The 22474-nt window shown below is 35.4% G+C and overlaps 1 protein-coding gene across 1 annotated transcript in view; it reads left to right on the plus strand.

Annotated features, from left to right (window-relative positions):
• Positions 1-1266: 1266 nt before the first annotated feature.
• The window catches only part of LOC104403353 (ERC protein 2-like), a gene marked incomplete at its 5' end in the record, with an annotated part of 105955 nt that continues 84747 nt past the window's right edge, over positions 1267-22474 (plus strand). The window contains one exon of the mRNA XM_010011460.1: positions 1267-1434. Within this exon, the coding sequence (XP_010009762.1) occupies positions 1267-1434 (168 nt within the window). The remainder of the gene's footprint in view (positions 1435-22474) is intronic.

Consider the following 22474-nt stretch of genomic DNA (forward strand, 5'->3'; position numbering starts at 1 on the left):
GGATCTGTATTCATATGCCTACTACTGTGGCCATGTCTGTCTGTCTCCATTGTGCGTACTTTCCTGTTTCTTGATCATACTCCTCAAAGAGACAGTTCCCTCCCTTCTCCATTTCATTGAATGGGTACCTTGTGATTTAGACTTTTCCTTTTTCTTTCCACTTTTTTCCTTATTTCACAAAAAGTTTTTCATGTTTTTGGTGACAATATTTATGCTGCTGTCATTGAATGTGGTTGCTGCTTCTTCCAGCCACCCCCGCCCCATACTGGAGGAGAGTCAGCTATTTTTTGTTCCTTATTTCCAAATGCTTTTATGAGTACCCAAGCTTTTAATTGCAATTAGCAGTAGAGCTGTTTATAGAAACAACTGTATACAAATAGTAACCAGTATCAAGTTATCTATGGATTTTTTCCAGACCACCATCGAGTATTTGCCTGACCATAATTTGGGAACCGTTTGAATTGTGTTAAGAGAACAATAAAACTGCGTGCTTGAGCTTTTATAAAGCGAGAAATGAGAAAATTGAGGCTACATACACCTTCTGGGCTGTTAGAATGCTTTTGATCTTTTTTTCCCTTTATTTAAATTGTTTTATTTTAGATTTTCTAAAGGAAAAAAGCTGTTATGTAATGCACAGCAGTTTGGTGAGGTTCTTTATTAAGACATTTCTGCTTAAGAAAATCCTTAGAATATCCCTTATTTTGGTTGACAGGGATTTGTGCATATTACAGCAAAGTACGGTAGGGCCCATATGTTAAGAGACATATGCAATATACACTGGAGAAAAGTGAAGAACCTTATCATTTCCCTATTTGCCATGTCTTTGTTAAATAATTGTCTTTCTAGATTGCTGACCTGTGCCCAAACCTCTGTTGAGATTGTGGTATCTGATTGCCAACTTCATATCTTTAATAGGCAAATTAAATATAGGATACAGAACACTATTTTCAATGAGTTACATATTTCATAGGTCAAGGTGATTTTCGAGTCCTTTATGCATGTGTCAAGTTAGGACTTTTTTAACGCTATTTCATGCTTTGACCATTCTGCTTTTTTTCATTGGTGCTAAAAGTGCTTTCATTTTTTTACTACATTTTAACAAGTAGAATAATCTCTTATTCCTAGATGAAGCTGGAAAATCTACATAGGGAAAAAAAAAACAAACAACAAATCCAAAATAGTTAAGTGACAATAAAAGGGGAATTAGAAAAATTAATGTTAATGACCTTTACTAAAACCAAAACATGTTTGATTTACTTGCTGTAGGTTGATGCCTTGCGATTACGATTGGAAGAAAAAGAAACCTTTCTGAATAAAAAAACAAAACAACTTCAAGACCTCACAGAAGAGAAGGGAACCCTGGCTGGAGAGATCCGAGATATGAAAGACATGTTGGAAGTAAAAGAAAGAAAAATTAATGTCCTTCAGAAAAAGGTAAGAGCACTGATGAAAGGCTACATTGTGAAATTTTTGAGGAACATTTAAATGAAATATATTTATTTCATATACCATATTCATTTTAATATGTTAAAAAATGCAAGGAGTAAGTCTCTAATAGTCAAGTAGTTCTGTAATAAAATGTGTTATTCCTTCCCATGGGATTATTTTTGTAGTATTATAACGTAATTATATAATGTCACAAAAATATTAGGTAGCACAGTTTCCGCAAAATTATTTGAACTAAATGAAAGTCCTAAAAATTCTGACAAAACTTCTTATTCCTCAACATGAGGGATTCTGTTATCCTTACTAACAGTGATTACTTCTCTTTCTAAATAATGTAAATGGAATGTGTGGGACTGCTCAAAGATTAGGATGCTGCTTTTTTTTCTTTAAAGACTTTCTTCTGGGGGGTGGGAAAGAAACCTAAATTAAGTTAGTTATCTGCTTTTCCTGTGAGTTAAAGATGTTAAGAAGGGAGGCTCTCTCTGAACAGCCTTATTAGTCTTATTTGTAATTTTCCACAAATTTAGCTAACTGCATTTACTCCCTTTGGGAAGTTGAATTTAAGCATTATAGTTTCCACTTGGGGGTGGGAAGGGAGTTTCCTGGAATGAAAGCTTGCAAATGTTCCGTGTACAGTAGTAGAACGTGAGTGTTTATTTACTGTAACCCTTTTCTCACACTCACAAAAATGTTTATGCTAGCAGGTATGTTCTCTGTGTGCCATGTGTATCACTCTTCATTGTATATAGATGCACTTGTGAGCGTACAGATAAATGGGGAAAAAGTTCCTGGCATCAAATACATTTTACTATTACTTCTCCCCTTCTCTCACAGCCACTTAAAAGAATGTCTACTCCTTACTCTCTATTATTATGTAGGTAGTTCATATTACTGTGGTTTTTCTCCAGGATTCATATAGGGTTCGCATGGTCTAGCTCTGCTTCTGTCTGCAATTGGTTAAATACAGTCTTTAAAAAGCCAAGTCCTTATTTTCCAGAAACTGAGAAGACTGCTTTTTCAGGCCCAGGAAGTAAAGCCTATCAAAACTGCAATATCTTCAATCTTATTTCTGAATGTTTGCCTTGTTAGCAAAGTTGATGATGTAAAGATAGAAACTTCAAGCCCTTTGCCCTGTGCTGAATGCTAATTAGCTTTGAATATCACTTGAGAGTTTTGAAGAAAAGAGTGCATCTTTAAAAAGCCCTTAAACACACGAACAATGTGCAGTTTGTCTTGTATTTAGATCTTCAGGAAATGGATCAGTAGGAGGAATGTGGATTCAGTGATCAAAATAGTGTGATGAATAGAACTTATCACAGAGCTGTCAGCACTCTCTGTCATGGCAGTGTGCTCAGAAATATTCAGCATAATGTGTTTTTTCTGGTTTTACTATATTGTGGCAAATTTTTATGGGCTTGCAGATGGTCTTGCCTCTTTTGCACCTGTTTCTTAATGAAAATAATCACTCTCAAACTTCACTATCTCTCTTCACTAAATCATAAATACAAGTTATAGCCTTGTGAGTCCTAGTATACAATATGATAAATAAATCGGTCTAACTATTAGGTGCAAAATCAGAGTTGGTTCTAAAGTGATTCTTTAAAACTGAAGTAGCACCTGAATTTTTCTTTCTTTTGAGGTTTTTATTCTGGTAAATATGCTTCATCAGGATCTTCTGAAGTTCAGGTTTTTTTGCTATGGACTAAATACTGGGTTTACTTGGAGAAGAATGAATTCTGACAATTACTTAAAAGAAGAACAGTCATTTACGTAATGTAAAAGTTATGTGTTGATTTGCTTTTCAGAAGCATTTTTAATAAACACATTATCTTAGTATGTAGATGTTAGCATGCTCAAAAGTGCTAGTATTAGGTCATCATTACACATAATTTATGGGAAAAGAATATAATATTTGGAAAATACATTTTTAAAATTACCGTTAGGTTACATTTTCAGCTTTTACTTGTGCCTTACTTCAAATATAGTTTGGAGATAAATTCACTCACAGATAATTTGACTAGAGACAAATTTGATTGAAATATTGTCCTGCTCTACTTTCTCCTGTTATTTAAGTAAATCTAGAGTATGACATGATGAAGGATGCTCTCACTGTTTACTTTTCATGTGTCTGGTGTACAAATCTGAAGTAAAAGATTCTGCATGTCACCAATGGAAATCCAGGTTTTTAAATTAATCTGGACAAAAAAAAAGGTAGTAATATACCTCTCTAGTTAACCCAAGTGTTCAACTTCATTTTGGCAGTGCTTACTAGATCATGACCTCCCATGGTTAGCCTCCTTGGGCATCCCGGTGTCCTTGGCAGCAGATGCAGTCTCATCTCTGGACCACGATACTTGCATGTAGGAAGGAAGATGTTCAATGTCTGTCGACTTTTTTCAAGAAGCTTTCCTGGCTTTGTGCCTTTCTGTTCTAGAACATTTTATCCTCACTACATGAAGTTATGTGTCCTAGGGCATTCATATCCCATAGAGTCTTCATGTTCTGTCAAAGGCAAAGGGAGCACAGCTCTTTTTTTGGCCTTAAGCAGATTGTTTATTCAGACATGTGTTATTTCAGAACTATGTTGGGCTATGTGTAGTAGTAATTCCTAGTGCTGTAGTACTCTTATTGTAATGTTTTTGAACAGTCACTTTTCAGGGTTTTTCAGATAATCCAGTAGTGGATGCTGTTCTTTAAGATTTTTCAATGTACCTCTTTTCTTTCCAGTTTTGACAACATACGTTTCCAATAGCAAGCATATATAAGATTAAATTTTGATGGAAAAGTGTTTACTATATATATTGATTGCAGCAATTTTATCCTTTACTTGAATCTAACTAGGCTTTTATCCTTACTCCTCGCTGGAGTGCACGTCTCTTGAATTCCTCCAATTTTTGCTCATTTTCTCTTGCTGACCTTTTGTCCATTTCTTCCACTATCATTCTTGCTTCAAGTGATGGCAGCCAGACATTCGTGTGTGGAGTGTTTAGAAATTGATTTGTTCTCATCTTGCACATGTATGGGGAGAATTCAGTGGGTGGAAAGCCACATGGACTGTTTCATAGAAGAATTAGGGGGTGAAACAATTACTGGAGCTTCTAGAGGGTTGTCCTGCCTTCTGCCTTAATTGTATGAAAACCCCTTCTGAAAGTGAAGGAATTGCTTTTAATCCTTCTTCTAGTTCTCTCTAGACACTGAATTCTTTTGATTGTAATGTTATAATGCTTGTCTCCATTTTTTTTCTGTCCAGGCCAAAATTTTACATCTGTGCGTTTTTATTTACTTTTGATAGGACAACTTGCGAATAACCGGTGATTTTAGTACCTTCATTTGTTGAAGCAAGATGGATGGCTACATCTCTGTCCACTCAGCCTGAAGTGCTTTAGTCAGCCTAAAATAATATTTGTTTTAATGGTTGTATTCAAGTAATTGAAGAAGGAAGAATTTGTATATAGTGCTTAAAAATAGTTCTGTCAGTAGTAACCTGAACCTGAGTAGGAAGGAATATGTAACTTGGAAAGATGCAATTTCTGATTCAATGTTCTTTCTCTTGTGTACATTACTGTTATCAGCCATGTTGAAAAATACAAAGGAGACCAAAGCAAACCTAGAGAAGTTCCTTTCAAAGCTGGGAGTGGTTTCTTCTCTTTTCTGGATAGCTGTTATACTTGGAGGACAGGACAGGTTCTGTTGAGGGCTCCCTAACAAAAAGGGGTGGAAGAAACAAAAACATTGGCAACAAAGCAGCTGTGATGAGCCCCATGGGCTGGCTTAGGAACACACACAAGGCAAGATGTTGCAGAAAAAAGTAATGGGCAGATAATTTTCTAATGATGCGTTGTCCTTCCATGCAGTGGTTTTGGTGTAATTTTTGACAATATTGAAAAGCCGCTACACTATTCAATGTAATTTGCAGGCTTAAGGGAGGCCCAGCACTGGAACAGCACTCATTCAGAGGATTTGGATCAAGGTAGATTGGCATGGAGTAATAATAAACTTATGTCAATGTCAGAGGTGCAATATTACTTAATATTTCTTTCTTTTAGAACCTTTGGCACCACTGTTCCATTTTAGTGCCAGTAAAGTTGGGTATGCTGTTTTAATAGCCTTGTTTAACCTGGCAAAGCTAGTCTTACACCTCATATCTGTCAGTTTAGCATGCAGAGGGGCAGACCTCAGAAATCTTTATGTATTTCTTACCAGAATGTGCAAGTTCTATGAATATGGCCAAGTTGTAGGCTGAAGGGAAGAAGTGCTGAACTGGATGCTGATTCTTTTCGTGTCCCTTTTTGCTCCCAAGTTTTTTCTTTCATACAGTGGCTATACCTGGTGTGTTTTGTCCTCTAGGAATCTGTAGGTATTTTAAGAAACAATTACATGCTATGATGTATGAGTCTCAGTGTTGAAAACAGTAGCTGTTGAGATAAGAACAGTGTAGAGGATGTAGACCTGGATCATATTAGGACAATAGCCTCTGGAAATTCTTTTGTGGGGACTTACTATAAAAGAACAGCATGTAAAGGGGACTAATAGAATATTCTACTTTGACTTGCAACATAACTTTTAATGTAAAATGTTACAGTTCGATCTTTAATAGTTTAAGCTTTGTGATTGATGAAGTGCTACATGACTGAGGGCCCTAACCTAGCAGCCAATTAGCGTTTGTAGGAAATGTCATAAAGTCTTAGCTCTCATGTAATAATTGGAATCTGTACTTGGGGTGGTTGGACTGTGCACACTAGGTGATATTGTCCAGTTTATGTTAAATTAAAATGTGTTGTGCAATTAATTGTATGCATTACTGTTAGCTGTCTTCTGAAAAAGAGGAAATTTACATATAGTCAGATTAGGAATATAGTGATGTAAGCAAATGATGATGTCCTACTCTTGTGCTTAGAAATTTGCATCAGTATTATTGGTTGATGCAGGAATTCTGGCTAAGAACACTGCTGAAATTGAAACTTCTGAATCCAGATTTGTCCAGGAAGACCTAAGACACCATCTTCTTTCATTTGATCTCAACAAGTAGAAAGTGCAAGCACATTGCTAATAGAAGATGCCTTTGATTTTTTTTTTTTTCATGGTTAATCAGTTGGGAGCACATTTTTGTAATCTGTGAAGGGGTCATGGTGGCACGATGAAGGATATTATTATTAACTTTTCAGATTCTATTGGAACACTATAACAGGCTGTTATGTGAACTGGGGTTTCACAGTTATGAAATCAGAGTTCTGTTGTATTTCTGGAGCGTAACAACAAATTCTGAGCTAATTCATTCTGTAGTACACATCAATGTTCCGACTGCAGATTACCAGTGTTAAAAAAAATTAGGGAGACATTCTGGTGTAACATGAAAGTTGTAACGTGAAAGCTGCTGTGGTGACTGTTGGCTTGTGTAGCACATTAAAAAAAAAGTTACAATACTAAAGAAAGTGAAGAAATATTGACTGCACCTTGTCTTGGTGTAAAAGTTGTTTGGATACCTGCGTATAAGAATCACATTTAAGCTGGTCTCCTCTTAATCAATGGCAGCTGGCAAAGGCTGGAGATGTTCGATACCAACTGTTTGGAAGAATTCAGAAGTGTCACTAGGTTTCACTATTAGCATCTGAAATTACAATTATATCTTAGTTTACAGTAATTATTCCCCCAGTGGGAGGGTGAAGCATCTATTCTTTGGGATGAGCTTCACTTGTCAAAAAATATTACAAGAAACAATATGTGTGCAGATTTTGAAGAACTGCAGTTGGTCAAACTAGTCTGGGTCATGTACCAATAATAACTTGTTTGTTTGCAAATCCTAGTTGTATTTTAAAATCCTAAAGGTTAAATTTGGCTGCCTTTGTATGCTACCTATGAAAAACTGAGCATTTTAGATATATCATTTAATTCATTTGGGAACTACAGAGTGAGATTGTTAGTGAAAGTGAAAAAAATACTAGTTATTCAAAGAAATAGGCTGAAGTAAGAAATAATCACTTTGAAGAGATGCTGTCATATGTTCGTGTTTGTGTAGTTTTTAGCACAGTAGTATGATACTATACATACAGTATTAACTTTCTAAATGTAGTTATATGTACAGAAACAAGGCAATCAGTTGTAAGATCTAAATTATGTGGTACAATATATGAGAGAGAAAAAATCACTGAGAAGTAGTAAATGTGTATGCATAGATCACACGTATTCAAGTGTAAATCATGTAAGTTATTCTAGATCAAGTTGTGCTAACTAGTTTTGAGAGGGTTCTTTACACACAGCTCAAATGAAGAGAATTGAATAGTTCAAGCCTCAGGTTATACACAGCATACAGAAGTGCTCTTAAAAATATGCCATTTGCAAAGTGGGACTGAACTTAATGAGATACTTACATAAGGGTTTCATACTGCTAGCGTGACAGCAGTGCTACTGGCGAGGAAGGAAACTGCCATTTGGCTCTGAAATGTCAATACTAATTAACGAAGTCATCTTTAAATAAGATACCAAAGTTTTATTTGTGCTGAGAAAGCAGCCAACTCACATGCTGGGAATTTTAAGCTGTGTGAAGGGCAGTATTTTCTTTTCAATAGAGTTGGAGGAAATTTCTTTTGAAGTGTGAAGGAGCTAAATTATGTATAGTGTGACTGGGCAAAAATAAAGTAGAAGTTGTCATATTTGGGAGGTACAAAAGAACACAAAGGAATTATTTAGGCAAATGGAAGACTAATTATGTATCTGAAAAAGAATGAGGGAGAATCAGAATTGGTAAGAGAAGAAATATATATTTCTATTAAATACTCTTCCAAGAAATGTAATAGAAGTCTGCTGACTGGAATTAAAAATGATAAGGGAGAATGCTGCTGACTGTGAGGAGAGTGTATATTTGTGCAACTCACTGCTCTGAGTACTGCATCTTTGAGTGGCAGCCTGACTATTCCCTAACTGTCTCAATATGACAGATTCAGCTGGTTGTAAACCTGCCAGCCGTTTACCACTTAATCCTTGACAACTGATTTAAATGTCACAAAATCAGATCGTTCAAAATGTAGCCTATGGAACAAAGTTTTGCACAAACCCAAAAGGCTTGTATGTCTTATTTACATGCTTACCTTTTCCTTGAAAGCTCTTTAAAGCTCCATGCTCCAGGTGACTGATTCATGGTAGGGAGGAAGTAGGTTGGGTAGCTTCTCACCTTTTCTGACTGACACAGACAATGAGAAGGGGGATTCATAGGAACATGCTGCACCTGCCTTTGAATAAGCAGGCATTTCTCTATTTGATGTGGTAGCTGAATATAGGAGTACTCCCTGCCAGGCTCCAAAACTCAAACCCACTGGATTAGATTACCATTTAAGACATATTTTGTAGTAGAATAAATACATGTATGTTAAAAGCATAGCTCTAGCTTCAGAATATATAAGGTGGCAAGCTGGGAATATGTTGCCAAGTATTAGTTTAAATAAAGCAACAGTTGTTTTATTCTGTACATCATATTTTGTTACATGGCATAACTGTGGTGACACCAATATTGGACACAATATTCAAATCTTTGTACTTTAAGAGATATAAGTTGTCACCTTCAACATAATTCTTTGTGAAGCTGGGACCTTTGCATCCTGTCAGGCCTAGTATATTGGAGAAGCTATATATACTTTTTAATGCTACATGCATAGTAGGAAAAACTGTTGATGCTATGAAGTTGGGGAGATTTTTGTTAATGCTGTAATTACTTGCTGCTCAGGTAAAGTGAGGGTGTTAAATAACTGAGCAAACAAAATATTTGTGTATTAGTTGTTTTCCTTTGAACTAATGCATCATTCATACTGGAATTTGCTGTGTTAAAACTAAGTCTCAGAAACAGTTCAAAGTTTACTGAGATTGCCTATATGGAAAGAATAATGATATATTTTAATTCTAAGTAAATGGTTTGTATAATTCTGTATCATGGTTATAGTACACTTTCAAATGTGTTGCTACCACCTTTTTATTAATGATCCTTATTTTGTTTTAAGATATTTTAGCTAAAAACTGTTAGAAAGTTGCATGTCATAGTTTTATGAAATGCTTTTAGATCTGAGTGATTCATAAATTGTACATTTCATTTGAGTTTAAGCCAATTTTGACAGATTAAGATTTTTTCATAGTATGATGCATGAAATATTTAGCAGCGTAGTGATTTAATAACTTGATAATGTGATAAATCATCCTGACATTATCCTGAAATAAGAAAGTACATCCCTTTGCTCTTGCTCATCTCCTTGCTAGGATAGGTAGTTACAGCTGATCTGCAACTTGCCTGAATGTATATCCAAGTTTGTTATATCTGGAAATAAAAAGAAACATTTCCTAATAAATATAAAAAGTTGACATATACATTATCAGTTGGTTTTTACCAATTTTGCAGTATATTAAATTTCTACTCTTTTATTGGTATAGAATCAAACATGTTAATTTATGCATTGCTAGAGCTCCTTGATGTTGGCAGTCATGCTTTCCTGGTGGTATTCCATTGCTGTCCATCTGACTGAGCAGTCTGTACTAGAGACTCTTAATACTTTAGTAAATTGGATATTTTATCACTTTTGGAAAAGCATCACCCCTCACCTTTGAGTGGAGCTCTTATTGGCTTTATGAAATCATGAAGTTCAAAGACTTAAAAGTACACATGAAGATAAGTTTAATGGTAATAATAAATGAGAATTGTTATCTTCATACTTCTCCCTTCATATTATAGTTACCAGATGTAACCAGAGCTAATGGTGCCAATTTGGTCAGATTGCTTTGATAATTTTGTTTCCAAGTAGTATGTATTTCTTGGTGGTAGAATCAGCAGTGGTATGTTTGAATATGAGTAGAATAAATCCAACTTTAGAATAGAATCTGAATCTAATTCACTTCCTTCTAGCACACCTGACTTTAATTTTTAACGCCTAGCCAGGCACAGTGCTAAGATCAAAGTGAAATAAAGAGAATGGAGTAAAGTAGTTCTTGGAAACTAAAAAGAAAAATGGCATAACATTGCATAATCTTTTATATATGAAAGAGGTACTGGGCCTATTTGCCATTCACTTAGGAATAAATCTGCAGTAAATTTACTAAAGGCAATTATGCCACTGTAAAACCATATTTATCCAGGAGAAAAATCAGGCCCACTATATTTATTGCCTAAAAGATGCCTTGATACGACAGCAGAAATATCCATTCATGTCTCCAGACAGGCACAGAGTCTGTGCCTTATTGCTCTGTGTATAACCCCGTGCCAAAGTGACTGTACACCACAGGAACTTCTGGATGTTGTTCTCTGCAGCGTCTACTGCTGATCTTGAGTGTGGGTGAGAAGCTGCTAAAGGTACACATGAATCTGTAAATTCCTCTTAAAGCAGCTGTTTGTTGATAGAGAGTATTAAGAATATGTAAAATTACATTTTAGATTTGAGTGAAATACCTGCTATGACCTATCCAAAAATCTTAATCTATGGTTAAGTCTGGGTTTTTCTTGTGGCTGTCCTGGGAACCATAAACTGCTTGATTTGAATGTTTATTTTAAAAGAAATAATCCATGACTTTTGAGAGTTTTAAATTTTTTGCATGTTGGGAGGTGAATGTGATAGTAAACAGCTGAACAAATGTGAAGAACTTCTAAGTGTAGAATTTAGGCTCCAATTGAAGGTAATAGAAAACAGGAACTGGATAATTTAGTTTTAGAAGAGATCATCCATGTGAACTGTCCACAGGAGCTAGTCTTGTACCTTGTGTTAGATTTACAAAACATGATTTCTTGCATGACATTTTACATTGTCAGCAATTGTTACCACTCTTTAATTGTTACTGAGTTTTGTACACTGTCATTTTATGTAATGTAATATAACTCAACCTCTCCCTTGGAATGTATGAATTGCAACACCTTCCACGAGTCCCTGTAAATCATTCTGACTTTGGGGAGGGAGAAGAGAAGCCAGTAGGCTTGTAGGCAGCTAGCTGCAGGCAGGGCAGCAAAACGAACCAGTCCGTGCCATCACCCTCGTGAACTGCCTTCCCTTGGCAAGGTAGGCGCTTTTCTCCTTTGGGCATGTTGTAATGCTGACAGCAGTGTTTAATGCTGACAAATATGTCTTATTGAGACCTGTGCTACAATTCATGCTGCAGGATGTTTCTCAGTAAAGGCTAAATCTGGTTTTTTTTGGAGGACGGTGTCAGGTGTGGAGAAAGGATGGGCAGTGTTGTAGCCACTGGTTGTCACTGTGCTTTAAGTGTTCTGCTGCAAAACCTGTTAAAACACCCCAAACCCACAAAAAGGCAGAGGAACAGAACTGGAAGATTTGCTTGAGTTTTGATTAAGTTTTAATACACTATTTACAGACTACCAGATTGACACTCTCAGACTACTTGTACTAATGCTAAAATAAAAATTCCCTGAGTAGAGCAGTAGAAAATAACCCTGACATGTATTTAGTTCTGGAATAATTTCTTCCCTGTCTGTCAGTTTTTTAGCATTGAGCTGGCCATCATTCAATCATTTAAAAAGTCCAGTCTGTTTATAATATCTATCATCTGAATGGAAGACACTGAAAATGAAAGTGTTGTCAGACTATTGTAGCTTCATTGTTAAGCAATGCTTAAGTTTTTTAAAAGAATTTTAGTTACTTAAATGTGTATTCTTGAAGAGAATGCCTGATGAAAATCAAGGTCTGTAATAATTTGAATGCTTGCAGAACTACAGAGATGAAGCAGTCAATGTGTAATGTGTTTTCATATAGCCATCGTCTCTAAAGGGCTTCAAAGCGTTCTTAACTGAAAACTCCTAACTTGCCACTCTTCTGGAGGTTTTATCTAGTGTCTGTCAAACCCCACTGCGGAGAGGAGCACATGTTACAGGTAGTAACGGAAGTGAACACGGAGCTACAAGGGCTTAATGCTGTGGGAGAGACAACTGCATCTTAGACTTGCTGAAACTTCTTGCCAGCCTATGTAATTCTTTGAGACAAACTTCTAAATATCTGGCATTAAAATCAAAGAAATATACTTCAGAAAAATATATTACGAGTGTGTTATCAGTTTTAAGTATAATATGAGGTCAGTGTTGCTGACATGCAATAATTGATAACCTCCAAGTGCATTTTCAGGATCTTAAAATGAATTTTTCTGTAATTGCCAAAGGGACAATTGAGTGCTCATAGATCCTCTCATCAAGGCTTTTACAAAAAGGAAAATAAATAAGGATGAATGAATAGAAAAGAAATAGAAAATTAATAGAAAAGTCAAATGAATAAGGATGGCTACATTGATTAATAAAACCCAAGGCATCGATGACCTAATGAAAAACTGGATTGAGGAAAAAGAAGTATTTGTGTCTTTTTTATTTTTATAGTTGATGGTATTAGAATGAGGCTAAGTTAAATACACAAACATTCAGGTTTTGAGGAAGAGGTACATGATAAAGGAAATTCGGTGAGAGATTAAAAAAAAAAAGAACATTTTTTCATACCAAAAGCAAACTGTTTTAAACACAGAACTACTTCAGATTATTTCTACTTCCTATTCATACATTTATATAAAAGCATTGCTGTGTTACCTTTGCTGCTATAGAAAACCTAAACTGTTCAGCAGATGTTGATTAAAGACATTCAAGTTGCTGCGTTTAACATTTCAGTTTAAGTTTAGTGGTGCTTTGATAGTTTATACTTAGACTGTGTCTGGCCTGCAGTAACTAATCGTGAAACTCAATATGTGCATTGTCTTTCGTGCAGCTATAGTGCAAATATTAAATTACATCTCATAGTAACAGGAATCCTAGTTCTCTGATGAACAGCATTTTGAACACTTCAACTCTTAATTGATAAAAACCAATGTACATTGAACATATGTTAATTTAGAATGATTAAGAAAAGACAAGGGGGCAGGGAGATATGTTAGCCTTCTTCAAAGCTTTTCTTTCATGTAAAGTCATTACACTGTCCCTTATATATGAATATGGATGGCCTCTGTAACCAGTGAGCTAAAAAAGAAACTTTCCAATAGGAAGGGTATTATTTCTGACTGATTACTGCCTAACTGTTTAAGCTCCTCTGCTGGTTTTCCCCTCGTTTTTACTACTGGCGCTTAAGGAAACTCATAAAAATAGTACCATGTGAAACTGGATTCTCTATTACAAGCACTTGAATGCAATTTCTAAGGACAGGATGCTCTTCTAGTACGAATCAACATAGCCGCATTGAATTCATATAGCTATCCTCTTATTTACTGTAGCTAGGGGGCAGGTCTGTTATTTTACTTTCAGTGTAAAAATTTTTGCTGTTACATATTTTTCTTTGTATAAAATTATTTTCCATTTTTAGGGCTTCCCTCCTCCCTCTTCAACCTGTCTGCCCCCTTACTACTCTGAAAGTAAGGAAGTATAAAGTTTAGTATTTTTCCTCTGTTGATGTTGATGAAGTGTTATATTATTATTTACAATATTTTACAGGGAAACTGGGAAGTAAAAGAGTATTGGAAATCTCTGAATAATTTTGTAAGGCTGGAGGAAGAGGTTTGTAGTTAAGATTTAAAGATGATGGAGCAGTTTTAAAGTGCTCTACTTGCACGGTTTTGTTTTCCCCTTCAGGTGTGAAATGCCTGTGATTTAGGTGTTCTATAAAATCAATTTACCATTTAGAATTAAAAGCAGTACACTTATCTGAAAGTCTCTGAATTAAAGAAAGAATACTGAAAGTTTTCTGTGTTTTGGAGCAATTAAACTTACACTGAATCTCAAGTGAATGACCTGTCTGTACATTTGAAGTACATACCAAATATTTGTAATACTGTCATACAATTCTATGTGAAAGACATGTTACGGAGCTATTAACACAAGGAAAGATATCAGTTACTGCTATAATGTAATTTATGGCCAGAGGCTTCTAACAAAATTAGTTGTAGCATGCTGCAATAAATGTTAGTTATTTGCTATACTCATAATTGTGTATGGTCCGAGTTACACTGTCCTGTAGAACAGTGTGATGTGTAAATGTGCATTTATTTTGCTTTTGTCTAGACTCTTGTATCTTTTATAGTTTTCCACTGGAGTCAAAACTGTAGGAGTTGCTTAAATGAGATATATATTGAGTTTCAAATTCAAACCTTACAAAGCATGTTAAATATCTCTTTAAACTTTCCAGGAAAGGAAATAAAGGTATTCTTTTCTTTCACTCAAGCTGGTGATTTGAAGGGTAACCCTAAGCCATCAATAGAAATAATATAGTGGTAAAAACAAAACAGATATTCTAGAAGTATGGCAGTGCATATGTGCATAAACTGCAAGTATGTGAAAAATAGGCAACCCCCCCTGGGATACCACAGATGATGATAGAGTTTAAATTTGGTGTTAATTTTCTAACTGAATTGTCAACATAGTTGTATATGATATTTCAATGGAGCTGTGGCTTTCCAGGCTAGAAGTATTTTATTTTAAACCATACTCCTGAATTGAATATGGAAAGAATAAATGTAAGATAATGGGAATAAAAGCACAAAAAAAAAATAATCCTTCAGGTAATTAAAAAAAAATAAAATCCCTGCATTGATTGAAGCTAATTGAAGAAATATGAAAAAGGATAAATGGGCAACTACAGTTAAGGTGAGGGGGACTCACTTGGAGTGAGAAGGCAGATTTTTATCTTGGATACAGCTGCCTTCAGTATTTTCATTTAGAAAATATTTTTCAGTGTTTCAATTAGGGAAAAAAACCAACCCAAGTTTAAATGCAGATGGGGAAAAAGAAATGGTGACTTAGCCTGAAAAAGAAATTTAGTGTTAATGCCAGGAGGCTGAAGGGAGCTATTGCTATCAGTTTAGAACAGTTTTTGCAATGGGTATGGTCGTAAAAATTGCCAATATTTCTGTCTGTGGGAATGTTGGGTAGCAGAACAGAAAATGATGATGATAACCTCTCTCTAGATGGCCTTTGTGTCATCCCATCTGAAAAACCGTGCTTGATTTCAGACATCTCCTTGTCAGAACAATAGTGTAAATGAGAGGCAAAAAGAATGAGAGACAAAAAGAAAAAATACCTGACAGGTACAGGTATCTGGCTAAAACTAATAGAGCTTAGGTTTAAATTCTATGATTCTGAAAATATAAAGATCACAAAAGAGAAGAAATTATTTTGGACACTTGAAAACTTAGTAAATGAGTAGCATGAAATCAGATTGGCAAGGAGATCTGTTAAGTGATTGGATAGCCTTCAAATAGGAAAGGAAATTCAATTACTCTGGGTTTTTCAGTGTTAGGTGTAACGTAGGCCAGAGTCCTGGAAAGGATCTTGGAGTATTGTAGCATGTTCCACTGCTCACAAGCAGGATTGGAAGGAGATTGTTACAGTGAATGAAAGTACTGCATTTTCTCTAGGGATTAAGCCAGGCTTCCAGCCTCTCTATAACACAACCTGCTCAACCTTTTCAGTTTGAAGTGAAGTACAGTTTGTAATTCTGCCTCACACTCAGAACTCTGGATGATGGCTCTTTCCTATAATTAAAAATAAATCTCTCCTGGATGGTTTCCTATCTTAATAATTTTTTTAAGTATGTAAAATCATAACTCAGGGTAAGTTATGGTAAATCACTCCTTCTGTTATTTTCCTAAACTCTTTTTAGTCTTTTACTGGTGGAGATTGTTTCTGTTCTACTGCTTTGGTTTCATTGATGAAGGCTGCTCATTGATCAGGACTATATTGCTCTTTAATGAGTACATTGACTTTAGTAACATTCTAGAGTGAAATTATTTAAAATGAAGTAATAGACTTTTTAGCTTCTTTTTGGATACTAAAACCTAAATCTGCTTTTGAATAATTTGGTCATCTATTTTAAAGCTTCTGTTAATTTTCAGTTTTTCTATGTATTTCCCTTTATATATATGTGTATTTTAAAATACTGCACGGAGTGTACACATCTTGTGCTGCTTTCCATTTGTGTTATCTAACATGTTGACTTCTGTGTTCATTTCTCTGGAAGACTTCCCATCCTACTGTCTAACTGACTCTTGCTTTCTTTCTGAAGCCCTTAAGGTGCGTATTCTTATACTACTTCTTTTGTAGCTTCCCTTTTCAGTATTCCCAGTTGCCCAACACTTGTCTGTACAACTTGTTCTGCCTCTTTCTTCCTACCACCTGCTAACTTTTTTATGAGATGTGCTGTTATTTTTCAATCTGGGCAGAGGTCCCCAAGTCTTTTCAATGGATAGAGACATAAAAGGAATTACAAGATACAAAGTAAAAAAACATAGATCACTGTTCATCTTAAATGATTTGTGTTAATGTAAGTCTACCAAAGTGGCTTTTTTTCTACACATGAGTTTATATATTTAGAATATATATATTTCCCTGGCTTGCATACGACATAGTGTAACAGTTTTCCATGCAAAGTCTTCTTGAAAAATTATTGAATAAGGCAACAGATCCTTTTTTATCTGCACCTCTACCATATACTACAAAACTGGCCATGAGTAACAAATTGTCAGATGCTTTCAAATGCCTGAAATGTAGGATCGAGCAGAAAGGTATGATTCTGCATGGTTAACTTGGAGAAGTGATACAGGTCGTACTTTCAGGTGTTCTTGATGTACGATTAGGCTAGACTTCAAAAGAAGTTCAGCAGTCATTACCCTGTAACATGTAAAATGTTGTGAGATGTAGGAATTCATACCCAACTAATCCAGCCTGAAAAATCTGGCCCTGAATATATACAGACAGTTGATGTAAGTATTAGCTTGTTAAGAATGAATGTCCAGCTCTTCTTATTTCCTGACTGGAATTATGTGTTAGTCTATTTTGTATTATTATATTTACAATCTGGAAAATACCTATCGCATTCCGAGTTATATCACAATAAATGCATATAATGAGAGCAAAAACTTTTCAATGGATGTCTCACAAGACCGAATCCTGCTTAGAAGAGTCCAAGAGTCAAGCTGTTCTGTTCAGAGAATTTATTGGTCCCTGAAGAGAGGGAGACAGAAACTGAGTATTTCCAGATCCAGAAGTGGATATTATCAGCCCAGGCTTCTTTTGGCTAGCTTCCTGGTGAAGGTTAATTTTAGCATTAAATTCCAGCTCTTTCTCAGCTAGAGTCTGGCAACAGAAGCCAAGCTTTCAGTCCAGGAGCTCCTTTCTGTGTGACAGCCTTCTCTCTTGGCTCAGCTTGCCCACTGACCTGCTTTTATAGCCCTGTAAAAGTATCAGCTGACTTGAGGGCAGATCCCTTCTCTAAGCAGCCCTAGAGGAGTTTTCTTCTTTCTCTATGAAAACTCAGTGCACCCATCTTCCTTCTTACTGCTTGTTGGTTACTCTGAATCCTTCCTGTACCCATCATTTGAATCCTGTATTATCTAGAATACAGGAATCTAGTTGAGTAGACTTTCAAATGGATGGACAGAGTAAACGTATGTGACTAAACTTTTTAGTAGCAAGGATGTCTTCTAGACCTTAAATATTCATGTATTTCTAACTCATGAGCTTCTTAGGGCAGTGATCTGTTGTAAGCGAACCTGGCAAAACACTCGTATTAAGTTACAATTTAAAAGCAAGTGTTAGTGCTGTTCAGGTGGCAAAGCCATACAGCTATGGGACAGCTAAGAGCGGTGCAAGAGCTGAAGTTTCACTTGTAGGGCTTCTGTGGGAAAGTGGGCTTCAGGTACTGCAAACTTGTGACGGCCGAATTTCTTTTCAGCTTACTGTGCCTGTGAAGTATATGAGAATTTTGAGAACAGTTGATTTAGTTATCAACTAATGGGAAAAGGAAACATAAGAAATGCATTTCCTATTTTTATGGAGCAAAATAATAAAGCATTCTAGTAAAATAATGCTAATATTTTCAATCAACTGCAATGTATTATTGCAATCATACTATATTTTAGACATCATAAAAATACAAAAATATAAGTCAAAGTTTGAATTCTTCTATTTTCCCTTTCTAGAATAACAAGTATTGGGACCAGTTATTAATGGTAATAGAGTCATTTAGGTTGGAAAAGAACCTTAAGATCACTGATTGTTAACCTGGGTATAAAAATTGCATATGAAATTTTCAGCCTTACTTGTTCGTTTAAAAGAAAAGAAAAAAGCAAATCAAAACTGAAAGCCACACTGGAAGATAAGTATCTGAATTCTCATTAATGGCTTTGAAAATATCTCCAGCTTTGCAGTTTGAGAGGAAAAGATAAGAAAGATACTGACGCAGAGCTTGGTGCCATTACTAATAGTTCAGACAGGAAGTCTAACATCTGAAAGCAGAGGAATACCCTGTTCTGGTTATTGTGTCTCTCCTCCTGGAGGCGTTGTTGGTGCTAGTGGGGTATTCAGCATGAATTGTAAGAATTGATAAGATATCTGGTGATAGACTTGGAAATTCATTTACAAGACAGCCACTTCTGGTGCTGCCATCTTTTTCTGTTTATTTATGTATCCATTTGATATCTTTTTCTGGGTGTTTTCTGTTGAGTGTCTGTTGTTTAACGATTATTGATTTTTTTGCAGTAAAGGCATTTGATGCCATAGTGGTGGAAGTGGCTGAAATATTTCAGACTTCAGTTTTCAAAAACATATTCATGCTGCCTTTGAAATTAATCTAATTCCCTGTATTGTAAGTTTTGGGTTTTTTTGTACAAAGCAAATTATGTATATCTTGAAGTAGAACAAAATTTAATCCCAAGTAGGCTTGAATACACCATTTCTCATATTTTTCTTAGAAATATTTTTACTGGACTGTTATTAGGTATATAATGTTAATCTTTCTGCTCAAATCAAATTATAACTGCCCTTTACTTTTCATCTTGTGGTTGACACTGTTGCCAATGTTGTTTACTACTTCATAGCTTTTATACCTCTCCCCTCCTGTCCCCTCTCCTTTTTTTTCTTCATTTCATTCCTTGGAAATTTCCATCTCCAGATATCAGCATCTGTGTAAACTCTTGTTTGTGTTTGGCTGGTGTATTCTTTATGATTGGTTGCTACTGCAGCTTTAGTGTTCAGTAGTAAGAGCATAATTTTTTTCATCCAAAGTAGTGCTTTCTGTATTCTGGTTTTTGCATATTTGTTATCATTTTCAACTTTCTTTTTTGGAGCCATGATGTCATCTTTGCTTCTCATCTTGCATATCCACTTTCTCTCTAATGGTAATATCTTCAGGTCTTTTTCTGCCTTACTCAATTGCATAAGGAGTGAGCCATACACACTGCATAGCTGATTTCTTTTGAAGAGTGTTTGCAGTTGATATCTGTCTCATGTCCTGTTGACACTACTGTAGTTTCTCACATTCAGCTTCAGAAGTTTTTGCTTGAGAAAAAACAAAAATGAGTTGCCTTCTCTATTCTGCATCATTTCATACCAAGTGCAGAAGTAGAATATGCATCTCCATTATATCAGTTTCTTTTTCTATTAACTTTTTGTATGGGTTGATTTGCAGTATGCATTTTAATGCTTTATTTAGTACACTAGTGACAGTGTTTGCAGGTTAACAAGAAATTGGAGATAAACGTGATAGTCCTTGAATACAAGTGATATCATCATAAAGCAAGCACCCTTTTCTCCAGCTCAGAATTTCAGGTGAATTCACAGTGCTCATTTTGTGAAGAGAGTTTATGCTAGCTACTGAGCAAGGCAAAGATCAAATTCTCACACAGTCTTTCACAAGTGTCTTTACACATAGCCTTGCCTAACAAAATTTATTGTACTTAGTATGTCACCCAAAGACTTGACATTTGTTCTCTGTGAAATGGTACACTTGGCTTACTTAACATGTCAGTGCATACTACAAAGGACAGCATAAATACATGGGGCATAGTTTCCCTGTAAGTTCTCAGTTGACAATGTTAATACTGGGTAATAGTGGGATTTTGTAAGTATACAGGTATGTCCTAGGGAAGTTATTGGTTAGTGTTGTTTTATCGGAGCTGTTTTATACAGAATTGTTTTAAAATGGCATTATATACATTAATACAATAACTAATGTGATAGCATTACCCAACAAAATGTGGTGAAAAAGAGATGAATTGATTTCACCAAGAAGAAAATCATGTGACACATGCCTTAATTTCATTTCTGAAATGATGTAGCGTTTGATATTGCATTATTTCTGTGAGGACACCAATTAGAATTTGAAGCCTTATGTTGCTAAAACATCCTCCTGACCCAAAGCTCTTGTTGCTTGGTTAAAGACAAATGAAGCAAAAGGGAAGACGGTTTATTGGATATTGGATAAAATGGGCACAAGCAGGGGGCTCTTAACAATGTAAGTCTAGTGGGTAAAAAAAAAAAAAAAAAAAAATTTCTTTGGTATAAGAATAATGAACAACCATAAAAGTTTTCAATCCACAGTTTAAATCTGATCAGCTGTGTAATCCTAACAGCAAAAAATTGATGAGTTTAAAGAAGCAGAAAACGTGTTATGTAGAAATGCTGTAACTTTGGAGGGAAACAATGTAAGTGTACACGAGGAAAAATATTCTGTTTATTTTTCTTCTAGTTTCTTACTATAGCCTTATGTCTCTTTCTGTTTTTTAAGCTTCTCAAGTAGAGCAAAATTCTGAAGGATTATTTTCTTTCCTGCTTGGATTATGTGAATTGGGAAGGTAGCAATAGGGTAATTACTAGCTCATGCCACTTCTCTATTTCTCTTGTCATCAGGTTAATGTGAGGGCTGATGTCTGAAGCACCATTTGCTTCATTAGCTCCTTTGTGACAGTTGCTGTGCAGCTGCACTTTGCTACTTTGAACTGTAGTTCTGGTGGAAGTTTAGGTAACAACTATTCAGGCAGATCAGTCGTCTTTTGTGAAAACCTTACAGACCCACTGGAGAATGCTTTCTCCTTGGGCATGCACCATATCCCTGACTAGAAATGTTTTACATAACCTAAAGGGTTGTGTACAGTTTATGGACAGCTTTACAAATACCTTTATTGTCTCTGGTTTAGTGACCCACTGTCATAATGGTAGTAGGATTGAGCTGGTTGTATGCTTTGGGCCATCTGAAATCTCTGATGTTTAAGGAAGTCTTGTGGGGCAAAATAATGGAAGAATATAAAGCTAAAAGATACTGTTGAACCACGAGGTGTGTTGTAATCTGGAGTATAATGTTGCTGTATTACTCCAATTTGAAAAACATAAATTTGGAAGCTAGTAACAGGAAGGGACTCTGGAAATACTTAAAATAAGAACATACTGTGCAATAGGCAAGAACCTTTATTCTCTTGAGAAATAATCAGGTGTTTTGGTAGCTATTGGAACTGCTTATGAAATCTGAGAATGTTTTTTCATGTCAGGATTAGATTAGCAAGCTTTTTTCCAATTACCTTGGTAAAGCCAAAATTTAGTGCAAATCTTATACTTTAATAGATATATCTAATTGCAAGCAGCAAACTCCCATTTTTATAATATTTTAGAGAGCTTTATTTCATAGTATTTATTTTCAAGATAACATTTATTTTAAATTTTGGAATCTATATGTATTTTGAGTTTTGAAAAAAATATTCCTAATTAATGCTTAAATAGGTAGGTCTGTCTACCTACTTAAAAGGAAGAAGTGGAAGTTAGTGGTACTGGATGATGAAACACCTCGGGGGCTAGTCTCTTTCAAAACAAAAGACAATTCTGCAGTGTCAAAGTGTTGAAGTAGAAGTTGCCCTTCAATGAACTCATTCTGTTAATTGAAATCCTGTTTAAACTGAAAAAATGTATTTAGGTCACATCACGAATGTTAATGGAAAGCTATGGAGCCCTAGCTTCCCCCTCTCACCCCGTAGAGTAAAACTTCAAATAGCTGTGGTAAAGCCTGTTAATTTTTAAATATTCTGGCTGACCTGATATTTAATAACTGACAAAAATTTGTGGCTAAAAATGTATAGTGCTTTCCAAAATTATGCCTCTGTATACTGAGCTTTCAGGTAGTATATTTTTATAGGCATGGTAGGGAAAAATTATTTAATTTTTTTTCCTGAGTATTTTGTTACAAATTATGCATGTACACACACACATAACTGAATGGAGGTGTTAGGACATCTGTGCATACATCTATTTTACCGAGTCACT

Source organism: Nestor notabilis, unplaced genomic scaffold, assembly GCF_000696875.1.
Source record: "Nestor notabilis isolate BGI_N333 unplaced genomic scaffold, ASM69687v1 scaffold33, whole genome shotgun sequence".
Lineage (NCBI taxonomy): Eukaryota > Metazoa > Chordata > Aves > Psittaciformes > Psittacidae > Nestor > Nestor notabilis.